The following is an 18,416-nucleotide window of genomic DNA, read 5'->3' as shown; positions in this document are numbered from 1 at the left end:
CTGAGGTTCAGACTGTGAGAACTATAATTCTTTGAAATAGAGAGCAGACAGATATTAGTTCCTTACAGGCCAGGCCTTCTTCACTGGACTATGGCTGCTTATATCTCTCACGGCTTCTGTCTTGGGTAGCAGATGCAGGGACTGCTAGGGGAACAAGGGTATGAGAAGTTGGAAGTGATTGACTTTAGAATCATGTTGGGCTGTACTGCCAGGAACCCGTTTCTCACGACACCCCTGTTGGGAGGTGCTTGTGACCATGCAACACAGCCAAACCCTGAGTGCCTGAATCCATTGGACCAGCTGGCTCAATTTTGTCTACAAAGAGTGGCAGTAGCCCTCCAGGGTTTTCAGACAGGAAGTCTTTCCAGTCTTACCTAGCAATGCCAGGAACCCTTCTGCACGCAAATCAGATTCTCCACCATTGAACTACAGCCATGGTGAGGCAGTTTTAACAGCCGCCAGCAGGGGTGGCCCACGGCATTTCCGCACCTGACGTGAAGCACCCCTACATACCCATGATGGGGGACAGAGAGTCCCCCACTGGGTAGGAGGGGGAGATCCTTTCCAGATCCTCTCTCTCACTGACTCAGCAAGAAGAGCTGGTCTCTCTTCTCCTTGAGGCTGGGAAGACTGGCGTCAAAGCTGGGTGGCAGAACAGAGGAGCTGCCCATTAGGGGGCGCTGCTTGAGGCAGCTGCTTCATCCCACCTTATGGGCTGGCTGGCTCTGGCTACTGTCAGGCCAATAGAAAAAAAATTAAAAGCACTTATTAGGGTGGCAAACACACCACATTTGCAGCATGGCATCTGCTTGTAAACAGACCATATGCAACTACGTGCAGCCTTGTGCGTGTGATGTCGCATGTCTGTGTTGCAGTGATAGGTGCCCACAACCCTGAGGGTGAGTTGGCACCCGTGAAAGACTGTACTCTGTACCCACTAATCCGAGATTAAGCCCCATTGAACTTGGTGGGATTTACTTTTGAGTAGACATGTCCAGGGTTGCACTGGGTGTGAAGCAAAGAGTTTTGGCGTTTGGACACAAGGCCATACTGTTTGTTTGTTTTTAAAGTGTATTCTTTACAAAATGTAAGATCTATTTCCAGCAGTGGCCAGACACAACCCCATAGGAAACTCACAAGCAGGGCATGACTGTTAGAAGTCAGCCACCCAAGATACACTGCATCTAATCATGGATGTTTCTTTTGACTTGCCACAGCTAAAAATCTCATGACATGGGAATCTATTTTTTTGCCCCTCTGGTGTTCTACAATAGAAGCTATTTTTAAATATGCCATCTGGAAACCTTTCCTGAGGTTCCAGAATTAACTGCAGTTTTATTCCATGATAAATATTCATAAGTAAATGACGGTGAAGAGAAACGCTAAAAATAACCTTTTCTTATGAGGTGGCCTATGCCATTGAGCATTAGCCTATGAAGAAAACCTTTATTAGCAACATACGCTGGAAATAGAACCTGTTATGCTTGCTAACGGAGGCTATGTGATTTGTGGCTTCAAGAGGCCCTCTGAAAAATTTACTCAAAGAAGCCAGTGCCTTTTCTCCTAATCCCCACATGGAGGTTGATTATGCATATGACTCTCCTTTGCTGGCAAGATGAGTCATGAGAAAGCAGCCCTGCAATACAGTCAGAGTTGAAGGCTGATTCCTAGTTTTTTCACATACACATTCCTCTCTCGCTCTCGCTTGCTTGCTCACTCGCTCTCCCTCTCTCTGAAACAACGGAGGCTCCTGTCATATGCAGCTTATGAAACAGCAGAAGTATGCATTGTCCATTAGAACAGGCTCTTCTCTTGACAGGAATAAGAAAGAAAGAACATGCTGCAAAAGATTTCCTTTCCAAAGAGCAGGTTGGGGGGTCAGGTAGAGGAGCATAGCTGGTTTTAGACATCCTATGCCCTTTTCAGGAGACAGGATGTGCACTCCTGACAGGAAGACAGGAGTGCCTGGCGTGCTCTGGTCCATGGGGTCACGAAGCGTTGGACATGACTAAACGACTAAACAACAACAACAACAAATGCCCTTTTCAAATGTGGGGTGTTTTGGGGGGGTTATTGGGTTGTTGTTTTTTATTTTGATTATATATTTTGTGGTTTTATATTTTGATTTTGTTCTGTGAACCACCCTGAGACCTCTGGGTATAGTGTGGTATATAAATTAATTAAATAAATAGATAAATAGAAGAAGGAGACCATTTCAGATTCCAGACCAGGCATAGGCAACCTCAGCCCTCCAGATGTTTTGGGACTACAACTCTCATGATCCCTAGCTAACAGGACCAGTGGTCAGGGATGATGGGAATTGTAGTCCCAAAACATCTGGAGGGCCGAGGTTTCCTGTGCCTGTTCCAGACCTTCTGATCCCCTCAAAACCCCAAACAGACACTTGCTTACAAATATTGGGGGGGCGGTAAAGGTAAAGGGGACCCCTGACCGTTAGGTCCAGTCACAGATGACTCTGAGGTTGCGGCGCTCATCTCACTTTACTGGCCGAGGGAGCCGGCATAGAGCTTCCAGGTCATGTGGCCAGCATGACTAAGTAGCTTCTGGCAAACCACAGCAGCGCACGGAAATGCCGTTTACCTTCCTGCCAGAGCGGTACCTATTTATCTACAGTGGTACCATGGACTAAGTACTTAATTCATTCCGGAGGTCCGTTCTTAATCTGAAACTGTTCTTAACCTGAAGCACCACTTTAACTAATGGGGCCTCCTGATGCTGCCACGCTGCCGGAGCACGATTTCTGTTCTCATCCTGAAGCAAAGTTCTTAACCCGAGGTACTATTTCTGGGTTAGCGGAGTCCGTAACCTGAAGCGTATATAACCTGCAGCATATGTAACCCGAGGTACCACTGTACTTGCACTCTGACGTATTTTCGAACTGCTAGGTGGGCAGTAGCTGGGACAGAGCAACGGGAGCTCACCCTGTCGCGGGGATTCGAACTGCCAATCTTCTGACTGGCAAGCCTTAGGCTTTGTGGTTTAACCCACAGTGCCAAGGAAGCATGCTAAGAGCACATTTTTATTGTAAAAAATGTAAGCAATATTTGGGCTGCGTACACAGCAGGGTGTTAATGTGCACATAGATGTAACAGGTCTGATTTTTCCATGTGCACTTTTGTGCATGTTCATCCACACATGAGCACTTTCAGTTGAACTCTATCTGAGAGTTTCCCATGCCATGGGCAGTGCTTGGTGGGATATATTCAAGCTGTGTGTTGTTGTCCCCTCTCCTGAGTTAGTGCTTCCCCACCTTCCCTCAGTTCCAGAAATCTGAGAACCATTATAGGCATGCACAGAGAAGATTGCTTACCTGCACCCCCCTTTTAAATTATTTTTGAGATACAGGATTTGCAATGTACCAGATTTCACAAAATAGTGGGTTAAAAATAATTTTTAAACATATGTGCTTGAATGTGCATGGGCATTTGATGAAATCTGAGGCCAGAGGAGTTGCTGGATAAGATTTCAAGTGTCCATCACAACTCCTCCTGCCTTTCCAGAAGCAGACTATTTAAAAAAGAATAAGTTACACAAATATGTGAAATTGTACCAATTAGCTTAATTTACATTACTTGCACAGATTGTGGAATTGTTGCATAAGCTGTTGGAGGTTTTTTGTTTGTTTGTTCTTTTAGGTACAGAGTACACAGCACCCTTACAGCAGCGTTGGGTCCCCCACCCTCCTTCCTAGTGTTCACTTGACCTTTTGTAGGAAATGTCCCCCATGCAGAGTCATTGACTGATATTTATAGGCAAGCATGGAAGAGAAGAAACATATGATCCTGACCTCATTACCTGCAACTGACCTGGAAGGAAAGAGAATCACATCTTCCTCAGTTTTCACTCACAGTGTATATCTGGCAATATAGTTCATCAGTTTCCTGCTAAACATCAGTTTAGGAGACATTAGGAGATGAATAGCAAAGAGCAAGAATTTGCATGGATTTGGTTATTAGGATATAATACCCATTGGTTTATCAAGAAGGCAGATTATTACTGAGAAACTCAGTCTTGATACCATTTTAAGTACACCCCTATGCACTTTGATGGGACGCGGGTGGCGCTGTGGGTTAAACCACAGAGCCTAGGACTTGCCGATCAGAAGGTTGGCGGTTCACATCCCCACGACAGGGTGAGCTCCCGTTGCTCGGTCCCTGCTCCTGCCCACCTAGCAGTTCGAAAGCACGTCAAAGTGCAAGTAGATAAATAGGTACCGCTCCGGCAGGAAGGTAAACAGTGTTTCTGTGCGCTGCTCTGGTTCACCAGAAGTGTCTTAGTCATGCTGGCCACATGACCCGGAACAACTGTCTGTGGACAAACGTCGGCTCCCTCGGCCAATAAAGTGAGATGAGCGCCGCAATCCCAGAGTCGGCCATGACTGGACCTAATGGTCAGGGGTCCCTTTACCTTTAATGCACTTTGACTCTAAGAAGCATTGTTCAATAAGGGCTTTTTCTAGAGGAAGTAGTACCCTTAAACAGGAAGTGTGTTTGCTTACCCTCAATGCTATATGTCAACCCCAGTCCACATCTGATTATGATAGCTGTAACCCCCATTCCGACCTACTGTATTGGTATAGTTAACACTGCCCATCTGAAGCACATGTTCTGCACATGCAACAATCCTGCCCTAAGTCTTTACCTGGTGTAACACTGAAAGCCTCTGTTCTCTCATCATTACCCTCCAAGCCTGTCTCTCTGGAGGGACCCAGAAAAAGGCCTTGGATGGACACCCAAGTGTCCAGGAAGGTTCATATTAGAAGAAGCATTCCAGAAGATATTGGGATCCCCAAGCCATAAAGAGCTCTTTAAGTCAAGACCAGTACCTTGAACTGGAAGCATCCAGGCAGGCAGCAGCCATTAATTAGGTGAATTGCTATCCTGTAGCGTTTTTAATAGACACACACAGAGGCACACACATTCAGTTCAGGAAGCGGAACAGATAATGTATGCATAACTTTTAACTTAATTGTGCTCGATTCTAAACTTCTTCGGTGCAAATAGCACTCTCTCCAACGTAAGAAAAGAAAGCCATAAATGGTGGTTAACAGCTGAAAGACAAAATTATATGCAATCAACAGCTGCTCGTTACAGAATTGCTACTTTAGGAGTGCAGCTGTTTCATTGTGTCTACTTTCAGCATTAGTCGACTCTTCTTCCCTGAGGCCTTCTAAGATACTGTCGTTCTCCTACAAAGAAGAGAATGAGGGCTTAACCCTACACAACTGTAGCCTGTAAAAGACTATGCACTGTCAGCAATCTTTGCAGTCTCAGTCAGATCGTATCATTTTCCACTGCAGGGCCAAATGCCTTCACAGGATACCAGTGATAACCAGAAAAAGAAGTGCTATTTGTAGTTACCGTATTTTTCGCTCTATAAGACACACTTTTCCCCTCCTAAAAAGTAAGGGGAAATGTGTGTGCGTCTTATGGAGCGAATGCAGGCTGCGCAGCTTTCACTGAAGCCAGGAGAGCAAGAGGGATCGGTATGCACCGATCCATCTCTCTCTCCTGGCTTCAGTGAAAGCAACACGAAGCCTGTTGCTCTCCTGGCTTCGCTTCGCTTCGCTAGAGAGGCGCTGCGCAGCTTTCCCTCTATGTGCAGCACCCCTTCAGCGAAGCGGGAGGAGAAATGGAAGGGGCTCAGCTTCTCCTGCCACTTCGCTGAAGGGGCACTGCACAAAGAGGGAGAGCTGTGCAGAGCCCCTTCAGCAAAGCAGGAGGAGAAACAGAGCCCCTTCTGTTTCTCTTCCCGCTTTGCTGGAGAGGCACTGAGCAGAGAGGGAGAGATTTTTTTTCCTCTTGTTCTCCTCCTCTAAAACTAGGTGCGTCTTATGGTCGGGTGCATCTTATAGAGCGAAAAATACGGTATTTCCATCCTTAACATGTTTTGTTCTGCATCAAGGGGACGTTATCTAACCTCTCTACAAACTTTGTGAAAATGAATCAGGATGAATGTTCAATGAACTTTTGCTTTTAAAATCAGTGCCAGAGTCAGAGAGAATGCTTTAACAGTTTTATTATTCTGGTCCTTTATTCCCCACATAATAAACAGAATAAATAATAATACACTTTCCCCTTTGTACTGGGGAGACTGTGGGAGCAGATATTCCCCCCCCCCCCGTGTGGTGGTCATGTGAGGGAATTGTAACATTTTGGAATACTGTATAATATTTCAAGAAATTAATAAAAATAATAAATTGTTACAATCAGACCCACAACTGGATTTGCTACTTATTTTTTATTATCATACCAAAACTACAATACATAAAGACTTGAGATAAACTTTTTTTATTAATTGCTGTGATATTTAATATTGCCAAAATTTAGACGGTCCCAAAACCTAAACTGCTATGGTATCAAGCCTTGATGGTAAAAATGTACACATAAGCATAAAGTATTATGAAAAGGAACAGAGACAGACAACTTTCAAATGATTTGATTTTGTTTTATTATATATGCAGGCAGGATGGAAAACACATGCAGACCACCATTGACCAATAGTTAACTCCAGTTGGGAAACTTGGGTTGTGCCCTCAGAAATACAGATATAAAACATGGGCATAGCCAGGATTTATGGGGGGGGGGGAGAGGACATCCCCATGTTATCATCATCTTTCTGTCTCACAGATTCGGAATGAAATGTCTCAACAACAGTTGTTTAAATTACAGTGGTACCTCGGGTTACATATGCTTCAGGTTACAGACTCCGCTAACCCAGAAATAGTACCTCGGGTTAAGAACTTTGCTTCAGGATGAGAACAGAAATCGTGCTTTGGCGGTGCGGCGGCAGCAGGAGGCCCCATTAGCTAAAGTCGTGCTTCAGGTTAAGAACAGTTTCAGGTTAAGAACAGACCTCCGGAACGAATTAAGTACTTAACCCGAGGAACCACTTTACTTTCTTTTGACCCCAAGTGCTCAGAACAATCTGTCAAAAGCTTCAGTTATTTGAAAACTAGAAAGTTAAATTTTTTAAAAAAAATTAACATGCCTTTTTCATATTATTTTTACAAAAACTAAACTAAAACAAGTTTTAAAACAATCTAAACTAAAACTTTTTCAGCACTTCCTTCTCAAATTCCTCCTTTTTCCAATGCAATTTTCCATGCACACTCTGTAAATATAGCCCATTGAGATCCCCCCCCTCACTGTGGACCTTAGCCAAGTCTTTACTCTCTGCAAGGTACTGAATAACCACTCTTCTGTACAAGTGGTGCGTGGCTGAGCAAGAGAGATAGCCAGCCAGAAACCACTGCTGTAGTATTCTAAATTCTGATGTTCTGCAGAGAATAGCTCACAAAGTGCAAGGAAGGATGAAATGATATGTTACATGCATAAGCGTAACAAAAGCAGACCCTAACTCTTTTCCTAGGAAAATGCTCGCTAGGGAGGGAGGTCGTGGTATCTCAGTGAGCATTTCAATTTCAAATATTCTGACGATTTCTACTTTTAGTTATGTATTTTTATTTATTTACTTGATATAATGGGGAGCAGCTGCCCCTCTCCAACCCCCTGGCAACACGCATGCTGCCAGGAAAGAAGGGGGAAGTGAATATCTACATCAGGAACAAGGGGTTGGGCGATAAAGATCTACATTGGGATCTGTTGTCCTTATGGATCCTACCAGTAGAGGTGGTTGTCTCACCTGTGCCGGTCTTGTCTATTAGCCTAAAGGCTGAAACACCCAGCCTTTCCTTGCTGCATTTGCTAGAGACAAACCTCTCTTGCCTAATACGAACTCCCCTACTTTGCAAACCCAAACCGTTTTTCAAACTTCAGTGCGTGCAAACATTACATTACATATTTAACAATCGTCATATGAGATAGCGACTAGGCTTACAGCCTCTTACAAGTTTCTTCCAGAGGTTTTGATCCTCTGTCCTTAATGCAGAAATCCATTTAGTAGTCAGATTTATTGAAGGAATGATTGTGCAGTGGGGTTTTTTTTTGCCTCACTCTCTGTGGCCTGTCTGCAGTCCTGGTTAACCTACGCAAAGTCAGGCGAGCCAACTAAGTTTCGACCAGCGGTAACCGAGATGGTGAAACGGGATACCGGAGCTCGTGCACGACTCTACACCTTTCTCTCTATGGGCTTTCTCTCGCTCTGCCAGGGGGCGGGGCTGAACGAGAAGCTTTGATTCGCCCATCAGGTCAAAGTAGCGACCAATCGAAAGAGAGCGACCCTTTTATACATATGCGGAGGGGCGGAGCTTCGTGGAAGGTATTTGCAACAGCAGGAGGAAAAGGCTGAGCTGGAAAAGAAATGGAAGAACTTATTTAAGCCTGTTCTTTGATTTTTTTAATATAATGCTATTTAAAATAAACGGCTGCTTTTAGAAAGAGTAAGTTCTGTAGAATGTTTACAAGTTTATTTGTTTTTAGTGCAAATCTTTTATTTCCGCGTACTTCGCCTGGAGTTAGGAGGACGGGTAAGAGCAGCAGCAGCAGCCGCCGCGCTTCCCAATCGTCTGGTTTTCATTTCTCCTGGGGCACAAGGTAGGTGACAGGCGAGGGGTTTCAATGGGTAGGTGGGTTTCTGATGCATAAGCTCAGCATTTGAGGGGAGGAAAGAGATTGAGAGGAAAAGGGCAAGCCCGGGCATGCAAAGCCCAGAGCAGGAAGGTGCTGCCGCAGGCGCAAGAGGCGGGCGGACCTCAGGCTTTTGCAAGGTTTTCTTTGCTTTTTCACTATGAAGATCCGTAAGGGCCGCAAATAGAACCGAAACGAAAATAAGGGCGGGGGGGGTGGAAGGGGGGAAGACCCAGATTTAGATTTCCATATAAAAGTGCAGATTTCATTTTTCATTTCATGGGTCCCCTACTCAGTTCTGAAATTAGGGAGTATAATCGCAGAAGGAGCAGGTCCCAGGCGGCCCATTGATGGTCATGTTTTACACGCAGGGAGCCCAAAGTCTCAGCATAAGGCCAGCCCTTGCAACTTCACTTAAATGTTGTTTGCTTATTTTAAACTTTGCATACCGCTCTTCACCATGTAGGTTTCAAAGCGGCATACAACAATAGGACAGAAATATATGCAACATTTAAAACTTTTAAAAATCTCATAAAAGGGATGTGCAAGCTTATGTCTAAATTCAGTGGGTATGACAAAAGCCATTAGATGTACTGCTGGATAACGGTTTTAGTTCTTGTTTTTGTATTTGCCATTGTTTAAAAACCAATCAAAAAATACTGTTAAAAAAGAAAAATAAGGAAAATATCTGGGAAGCATTCAGAGTGCAAAGTCCCCCAGAAATGAAACAGTTTTGGCCAAGCGTCTGACACTCAGTAAGGGCCAGTTCCTGCCCCAACTTCTTATGGGACAGAGTTCCCCAGAGTTGGCCTATAACACTTGAAGGTACTCCTGACTTGATTGATGCTTCTGGCCTTACTAGTACTCACCCAAGGAGCACTACAGGGCAAGGTGGTCCTTAAAGCATCTAGGGCTTAAATGATTAAGGGCTTTGCACACTAGTACAGGGACCTTAAACTTGGCTTGGTAGCATTTTGGAAGCCAGAGCAGGTCTTTCAACACCTACCTGTGCCATGATCCTGTCAACAGTCTAGTTGAGCATTCAGCACTAGCTGAAGCTTCCCAGACCAGATCCAAGGGCAGCTTCACATGGAGCATGTTGCAATAATCTAATATCGCTAACTCATTGGGGGTTGGCAACACATGCCCATGCATTAAGAGGTCCACCAGTAAATCCTTAAGTCTTCGCTAGAAAGGATGCCCTTCATTCAGTTAGCTGTTAGCAACTCCTCCTTGCTGATCTTCAGTCCAGATGTGGCCCCTGCTGCCTGTTTAAAAGGGAGTGATGTGGCCTAAACGTCATGTCTGCACAGTGTAGCTGGGAGCATTAGTCTGCCAATTGTCTTGCTTTTGTTTATATCAAGCAACAATCCCTTGGGCTTTGAGACTCACACAGTACCCTCTAATTGCTGTGGCTCCAATGTGGAGTTGAGTCTGTGGACTTGACAAAGATTGTCTTAACCCTGGGGATTTGATCTTTTTAGGCCTGTTTTGAGAGAGCGCCCACACATTCTCATGTGAATATGCATAGTGTTCGCGTATAATGTCTGTAACCTTTTAAACTTCAGCCCATTTTTAGCAGAATGCAACACCTGCCACTGTGACTGTTCCCTTCTGACTATGTCCACATGGGTTGTTGGCACTACTGTCCACCTGTTCCCTCTCTACCCCTGTATTTTGCAGTATCTCATCAAAGGTGGCTGTGGGAGCTTTCATTTAAGATGAGGCAATGCATCATGCCACTATAGCATCCAATGATCTACCTTGGCAGTTTTAAATGTGCTCCTTTTGTGAATTTGCAGACAAATGCTATGCTGTAAGCAGTTGCTCTGACCCAAGTCTTGTATTTCAGATGATTGAAATGTTGGCAGCAAGTGAGACTCTGGAATTGCTGCGGCAGCTGAGTGTGTTACTGGATCAAGAGTTAAGATGTCAGCCAAAGTTATCTGGCCTGAGAATAATTGAATCTGCTCACGATAATGGGCTCCGGATGACGGCAAGGTTGCGAGACTTTGAAGTGAAGGACCTGCTTAGTTTAATTCAGTTCTTTGGCTTTGGTACAGAGACGTTTTCTCTCACAGTGAATTACTTAGACAGGTTTCTGTCAAAAATGAAGGTAAGTCTTGGAACAACAAAGCTGTAGGCTCATTCATCTCTTCGTAACCATATGGACTTTAAAGTCTTTGACTGCAAAAGAGTGTTGCATTCAATTCAACATGCATGCATGCAGTTATGCTATGTAAATCCTCGACTGGAATTCAGATTTTGAGGTCTCAGTGGTTCAGAGCATCAGAAACTTCTCCTTGTCTCGTTGATTCAAGCAATTCTGAATGCATCCAAAGACTAAACACTATCAAAGCACATGTCTGAGAGGCTTCATTTGCTCCTGCCTCTTGAGCCAGGAGTAGAGATTGGGTTTCAACATGAAATGCATAACTGTATCTTGAACATGCATGCCAAGTTTAATGTCACCTCTCTTTCACCAGTTGTATAGTCTCTTTTGTATATTTGCTAGCTGCCTTGAAAAGAGATGTGAGGCTGTGACTGTGCTTGCCCTTAAAATGTAGAATGCATATAATTCTGAGGTCTCAGTATTCGAGGCTGATGCTGTGTATCACAAGTAGACAACTTACACAATACCTTGTTTTTGAGTGGTTTGAACAATGTTGTGGGTGAAAGTGTATCCCACACAGGACCTTCTGTTTCTGGTGTGTTTGTTGGCTTGTTGGAGCTATGTGGGATTGTCCCAAACTGCTGGTAGTGGTTGCTCCATCCACCGCAAAAAGAAAATGTGTTCATCTAGCACAGGGGTTTTCTACCGTTTTTGGGCCAAGCACCAAATTGATCATGACCAACTCATCCAAGCTGCATTCTCTATCCTATTTTAAATCATGTCTATCATGTCAGTATTCATTATTAAATTCCGGTTTGTGGTTTGTTGAAAACTATTTTTAAAGGACATTTCCAGGTGGGGTGGAGGATGTTACAAACCTTGTAGAATTGCAGCAGGGGACATTTAGGAGCAGTCAGTCAGTCAGTCAAACAAACAAACAAATAGTACCTTTTTGAAAGAAATAAAAAGTATTTAAGCAACTAACTGCTGTGTGCCAGGCATACACAGTCTTTCTCGACTGCCCTTTCTGCAAGAGGGCAGGGGTTATCTGTACTGAACTTGAATAGCCTTAAAACATTTGAGACACGTATATGACAGTGGGTGCTTGGAGGCGAGAAATAGTTGCTTTGCTTCCCCAAGCCTAGAGCTAACTGAGCATGCATTTCTATTTAAGGGATGACTGTAGGCTTATGCAAGGATATTTGGAATGAACTTTCCACTCAAGGAAGTTAAGATGATTAATTGCGGGTGGTGGGAAGAGAACTTTTGGAAGTTCTACAGGGAAGCACAGCTTAATGGCAGAACATCTGCCTTTCATGTGTAAGGTTCCAGCTCAATTCCCAGCTAGATCCTGAAACGGTTCCCATCTGGAACCCCTGGTGGTTGTTACCGGTCAATCCTGAAGCTTGATAGATCTGACCCAGGAGTGCAGAAGGCTGTCCTAAACCACCTAGCTGCCTATTAATCTTACACATATAAAAATATACTGTTGGACTTGTATCTCATTAATCCTGTGATGTGGAGTCTTAACTCCCATTAAGTACAGTGGTATTTACTTCCTGATTAGCTGTTTGTTAGCAGCCTAAAACAAATGAAATTGCATATTAGAAAGAAAAACCCTGAATCTCTGACTTTCTTTCCTCTTCTAGGTGCAGCCAAAACACTTGGGCTGTGTTGGGCTAAGCTGCTTCTACCTAGCAGTGAAAGCGACGGAAGAAGAGAGGAATGTTCCATTAGCCACCGACTTAATTAGAATAAGCCAGTACCGATTCACAGTTTCCGACTTGATGAGAATGGAGGAGATTATTCTAGAGAAGCTGTGTGGTAAAGTGAAAGCAACGACGGCCTTCCAGTTTCTGCAACTTTATCACTCGGTCTTACATGGCAGCCTAACCTATGAGAGGTAGAGAGTTTTCCTTTCAGAACATGTTTGGAATGGGCAGTTCCATTTAGGCAGAGTGGAAGTCTTTGCTTGGATGGAATTTGAGAACAGTGGAGAGTGAAATCTGAGGCACCTGCATTTTGATATTTTGTCACCTGCTGAAAATGATTCTGGTTTGAAAACTGGTTTTAGATAATTTGATTCGGTGTTGTTCATTTCTTCTGTATTTTATGGTTTCATAGTTTTATAATGTGTTAAATATATATATATTTAATGAGTTGGTGGTTTAGAAATAATAAAAAATGAATATTACTAAACTGATGTAAAATTTCTGTAGCTGTTCAAAGCTTAGTAAGGTTAGCTTTGCCATGTAAACTTTGTGCGCAAAGACGAGACTCTACTAAACTAGGTCTCACTTTCTTACAGGAAGAAACATCTTAATTTTGAGAGACTTGAAGCCCAGCTGAAGGCATGTCACTGCAGGATTGTTCTTTCGAAAGCAAAGGTAAGGATCTTGATTGATCGGTGCTTGCAGATATTCTGCAGGACCTGGAGAAGATTGATTGTCATCTTAATTGCTTTGTCTGTTCCTCAGCCATCTGTCTTGGCTCTCTCAATATTGGTCCTGGAAGCTGAAGAAGAAAAACTGCCAGAATTGGAAGGCACCATAGAACACCTTCAAATACATTCCAAGGTAGGCAGTAGATAAATGCTTAGTCCAGAAGATTGGATCTCTTTGTTTCCAGCAGCCTTGAGTTAATGTATAGAGCCTCTTGCCTAATAAGAGACTATGTACAATGAAGGATTTTGTCTACGTCGGTTTTCAGCGTGATTAGATCTTATAGAATCCTAGATGTTTTCAACCTTTTGGGGACCACAGCTCCGTTGACCAACTAAATTCTTTCTGCGGCTGCCCTGTGGGGTCAGGAGCCCAGTTATGTCACCCCTTGCCTGCAGAGCTGGCAGCCCCTCACCCTTTTTCAAACACCTTCCCTTGTGGAGTGTTCCCTCAGCCTCCTCTCCTTGGTAGTCCTCCAGGCAGCTGCTGCTGTCCCTGGTCTCTGAGCTGTCCCCCCTCTGCCCCAAGGAGAGGTGCCTCCTCCCACTGCCCCACAGGGGCCTGGAAAGCACCCCCTGGCCAACCCCAGAGGCACCATTCATCTGGGGAGCTTGTAGTCAGATCTGCTGCAAGAAACAGCTGTGCAATCCTTTGGGAGGCAGAGACGCAAGAAGGCATCAGAGGAGGGAGAGAAGGAAAGAAGGACAGAGGCCGGTGTTGCCCATGGCACCCCTGGCCACCATTCAAGGCACCCCAGGGTGCCACGGCACACTGGTTGAAAACCACTGGGTTAGAGGGGATCTCAAAGATCTGCTAGCCCAACCCCCTATTGATATACAAAGTGGAATTTTTGAGACAGATCTTTCCCTGGGGAAGCAGGATATAGTACTAGCTGGTTTGGACAGTTGTCAGGTGGCAGAGTGTAGACTTAAGTGAATAAGAATGTCAAAACTTGTCGGGGCTTGATACACAGGGTGGTGTTGAAACCTTGCTTAAGGGTATTATTAGTAGTAGTACAGGCGGTGACCATTTTGCACGCGTCCAGTTGATGTGCAACTGCTGATGAATGGATCCTTTTGGACCCAGAAGAGGCTAGAATGGGTGTGCTGGCAAGTGTAACAGGGCAGAGTAGCTTCCACGGACTCTGCCTGTGTGGGGGGGGGGGTCAGGAACGGAAACCCCGCTCAGAATGGTCACCACCTGCAGTAGTGTTGTTTGTTAGCTGCTTTATACAAAAAAACACCCTCAATTCAATTTAGCGAGTTAGACTACAGATAAAATCGATTTAAAGCCTGAAATTTAACAATTTATTATACATAATTCCTAAAATGAACCTCCCAGCAACACAGAAAGAATAAGTCCTACCCTACCCTACTAAAATATGAGCATCACAGTAAAATCTAACTTAACTACCAAAGGCCTGGGTAAATAAAAAATCTCTTAGCCTGGCACCTAAAAACCGACAGTGATGGTGTCAGACATCTTGTCCCTATGGAGAGCGTTCATCAGGTGGCAGATCAAATTGTATGTTATTGTCTGGCAATCGCAACAGCTTACTTGGTTCCTAGTGTTTATCCTGAAAGCCAAGTGCACACCTGACTTTCAAACAAAGCTTTGCTATTTTCTCAGTGGCACTGATTAGTTTTTATTTTCCAACTTGCTTCTGGCAGATCAATGACAGAGAGCTGTCTTTTTGGAAAGAGCTTGTGTCCAAGTGCCTTTTGGAATACTCCTCAGGCAAGTGCTCCAAACCAAATGTTCAGAAGCTGAAATGGATTGTGTCCGGCCGTACGGCACGGCAGCTAAAGCACAGTTACTACAGAATCTCCCATCTTCCCACGATCCCGGAAAGTGGTTTCCTGAAAGGTGAGTAAATTTGAAATAAGATTCTGTAAAACTGTAACGTAATCACTTTTAAATAAGTTGTCTATATGGCATGTGGGTTTTTTTCTTTTGATTTGTTTAGAAGAATTTTAAAAATACTTTCTGACCCTCCCCCACTCTGTCAGTGTGTGGCTAGGTGAGCAGTGCTAGTTAAACATCAAAGCTTCATATCTACTCTACTCCTGATCTTTTCAAGGAGGAAGAGAAGAAGGTTCTTTATATTGACAGCACTCACGAGCGGCACTAAAAGTGGGCGAATGAGTAGCCAGTAGGAAAGCAGTCTGCCTCTGAAGTACTAACCAGTGTAACATTAGGATGGTAACCTGTGGCCTTCCAGAGGTTGTACTCCCAACTCCCATGAGCCTCAGCCAGCACTGTCAATGGTCAGGAATGACCACAGATTCCTATTCCCCAGTGGTGAAAGTACTGACCTAGGTTTTCAAAATGATCATGGTTGTGCACAGTGCTATTTTTCTCGAAAAAGAAGTGCCAGAACTGCCAATGAATGCCTCCCTTGTTCTTTTAGAATGGCAATGGTGCCCACCTCAGAGGTGCCAGAGTTCTGGTGGGGGGAAAAGCAGTGCTTGTGCACATTAATGTACTTCTGCCATCTTTCCATTAGTAATGTCTTTATGGTAGGCTAAGTTGTGGTTTTGAAATAGATCAAAACTCGCTCCTCCTGAAAGCAGAAAGATGAAAGGGTGGGGAAATTCTTGTAAATCTTCCCGCTGCATAACTTGCTTATTTACTGAGAACTGAATGTTGTAGGGACCTTGTTTAGTGGACTGGCAGAACTATTGGACTATGCAGAGATGGTGAGAATGACTGGGAAAATCAGAAACCAGGAGGATCAAAACTTCAAGAAAGAATGGGAGAAATTTATATTATATTTGACAGACCACTGTAAACATTTGAACTCTTTGGCAGGTCTTAAATAAGTCTTACTATGTTACATAAACTTTGGATACAATGGAGGACTAAAAAATTAGGATTTATAATATGCAGTTGAAAACGTTAACCAAAGAACCCATGGAGAGGAGAAGTCTAGAGATTCAGAAGAATCTTGTTTATTTTTTATTTCTGATATTGAGTGATATTTTTTAAAAAAAAACATACCAGAACTGAATGTTGTACAGTACTGATTAAATCAATTTATACTATTTTACTTTCACCTTGCAATAACATTTTTTTATTATTCATTTAACTAGAGAATCCATGAGAAGATGGGAGTGCAGATCTCCTTTTGTATTGGAGCAGAGAATCAGCTGGATATATCTTGAACCCTACTGAAAACCAATATCCATCCTCATTTTAAAATGTTGCTACTCGTTATATCAATAGTGTTTGTTTTTAACCCCTCATGATGAAGAATGAGGATACTCTTACAGAATGATCCCTGGGCCTAAAGCATACACAAATGGCAGCTATTCGAGTGTTTCATTCTGACTTCTGGAGGAAAATGAAATTCATACTACCATTAGTGTTTGGTCCTAAACATTTCTACACAAACCTTTTAACATGTTCAGACCACGTTTAAGGAAGTGAAACTTTAATGTCCCAACTGAATCCAGGATTCTGAAACTTCTTGAAATAATGATGCACTTTACAAGTATGGAACTGGATTATATGTCTGTGCCTAGACTGAATCAGATGGGTATTGCAAGTGTTTGAGTTAAGCTATGATGTTTTTAATGTGTTTTAAACACCAGGGTATTAGAAGTACAGCATTTAAACATATAATGTGACTAGCACCACTTCACTGCACATTCTAGCAAAGTGTAAATGCTGCTTAATGTCTGCTTTTTTAAAAACACTGTTTGAAACTTCACAATGTTCACTGACACTTAAGCTGAGGTAAGAATGTAGGTCAAGCATTGGGACATTAGCACTACCTAAAAATAGAAAGGCTGTCTGAGACGCTTCGTCCAAAGTCTGTACTGAGTTAAACAGTTTTAAAATGTGCGGAAGTAGAAAGTGTGAAAGGTAGTCCTGGAGTACATCTTGGGGAACACAATAGTGACTGGTCAAAGCGTGTGAGGGGTGGATTGCTGTAGAACATTGTGTTAGGTTGGTTTTATAAACCTCATACACAGGCTTGTTTTATTTTAAGCTGGAAAGTGTTTCTAGAGGAAGATGTGGCAATGATTGGGTTTTACCACAAAAGGTCCCCTTGATGCCAGTGTGAGCCAGTTAGGACTAGCTACCATTGATGAGTATTGGAAGGTTGAAATGGACAGCTGAGGTGGGGAAGAAAACATGAGCTAACTTTTTAGCATCATGACCACTTGAATGTGGACATAGCAGCCTTTGGGAGTGAGGACTTGGGAGCACAATGCCTCTTGAAGTACGCAGCCAAGTAATGCTTAGGGCAGTTTTGCCATGTGGCTGTGAATGATGTACTGAAGCCCTGTGCCACTGTACATCAGAAGTGGCTTTCCTAGCTTGGCTGAATCAGCACCTCTCCATTACTTACTCTGAATGGCATCCACTTCTAGTCTAGGTGTCTTCCAGCTGTTAACTGGGTTAGTAACTTATTCTGTAATGAATGTAGCTCCTCGTCTAAATGCATATATGGTCATTTCTACCTGTGTTAAAGCTGCTGGCTGAAACTCTGTGTGAGGAAGTATTCTAGAACTTCAGTACCAACTTCTACCTCAATACAAGCTACTCAAAATGAAGTGATAGACTGTTTCCTTAAGCCATTGGTTTCCAAGTGACCATACTGTGATACTTACTGATGCATTGATATCTCCTAACATGTGCCTTTTGCCATCTGGATGTAGAGAGAATTTATAAATCTATTCCGTGTGAGTCAGGGAATGCTGCAGCTAGTTAACAAGTGCCGTTATGCCTTGTAAGAAATGGTGTACCTTTCAATAAAGCATACTGAAACAGGAGTTGTGTAAGTGAATTTCTTTGCCTTACATCCTGCAGGTAATTAGCTTTAAGCAAACGAACAAAACGCCTCTAATACTACGGAACCATGTGCACAATTTGAAGCCGAAGAGTAGAGACTAGGTGAAGAGCTCCCTGTCCTTTTTTTCTGCACCAGGGCATATAGAAGTCCTGCAGAGGGCAATGTGTAAATGAGAAATTGCATAAGCCAAAAGCTCTAAGCCTCTTCCCCATATTGTGTTTCAAATCGCAAATGGATTGTGTAAAACAGTAATAATGGAATTACACAATGTGTACTGAGAAGTTAAGCTCTGAAATGTTTTTTTCCCCTGGGGGGAGGGGAATGAAAGCATTGATTTAAAAATGCTTTAAAAACTATAGGGAGTTAAAATCAAAACTAGTCATTGAGTGGTTAGCATCTGTCTAGGTTACATGTGCACCAGACAAAAAGTGGTCTATTTGTGTGGAGTGCCACTGCATAAATAGAAGGTATTTCCTTTGTGGAAATAAACTTTGCAGGGGGACCGCTCTTCA

At 43.4% G+C, this 18,416-nt stretch overlaps 1 protein-coding gene across 4 annotated transcripts; it reads left to right on the top strand.

The window, feature by feature from the left end:
- Nucleotides 1–7,198: 7,198 nt before the first annotated feature.
- CCNG1 (cyclin G1) lies at nucleotides 7,199–17,884 on the top strand. 4 transcript variants are annotated; one of them, XM_083597481.1, is made up of 7 exons: nucleotides 7,199–8,362; nucleotides 10,402–10,665; nucleotides 12,312–12,565; nucleotides 12,971–13,049; nucleotides 13,140–13,238; nucleotides 14,774–14,973; nucleotides 16,198–17,884. In XM_083597481.1, the coding sequence occupies exons 2-7, from the start codon at nucleotides 10,402–10,404 to the stop codon at nucleotides 16,265–16,267; spliced, it is 966 nt and encodes a 321-aa protein (XP_083453607.1). In that variant the 5' UTR covers nucleotides 7,199–8,362; the 3' UTR covers nucleotides 16,268–17,884. The 4 variants fall into 4 exon arrangements, with proteins under 4 accessions (XP_083453607.1, XP_083453606.1, XP_083453609.1 ...); XM_083597480.1 differs by having other exon boundaries at nucleotides 7,200–8,516; XM_083597483.1 differs by having other exon boundaries at nucleotides 7,201–8,362; nucleotides 14,774–14,969; nucleotides 16,196–17,884.
- The last annotated feature ends 532 nt before the right edge of the window (nucleotides 17,885–18,416 follow it).

The sequence above is a fragment of the Podarcis filfolensis genome, assembly GCF_964270895.1.
Source record: "Podarcis filfolensis genome assembly, chromosome: 2".
NCBI lineage: Eukaryota > Metazoa > Chordata > Lepidosauria > Squamata > Lacertidae > Podarcis > Podarcis filfolensis.
This window is presented reverse-complemented; position numbering and strand designations above follow the sequence as displayed.

Bases quoted from the DNA above. Each gene is read 5' to 3' on its own strand.
- CCNG1 (XM_083597481.1), top strand. From the start codon at position 10,402: ATGATTGAAATGTTGGCAGCAAGTGAGACTCTGGAATTGCTGCGGCAG. The intron at 10,666-12,311 runs GTAAGTCTTGGA...TTCCTCTTCTAG, and splicing joins GGTTTCTGTCAAAAATGAAG to GTGCAGCCAAAACACTTGGG. The intron at 13,239-14,773 runs GTAGGCAGTAGA...TGCTTCTGGCAG, and splicing joins ACCTTCAAATACATTCCAAG to ATCAATGACAGAGAGCTGTC.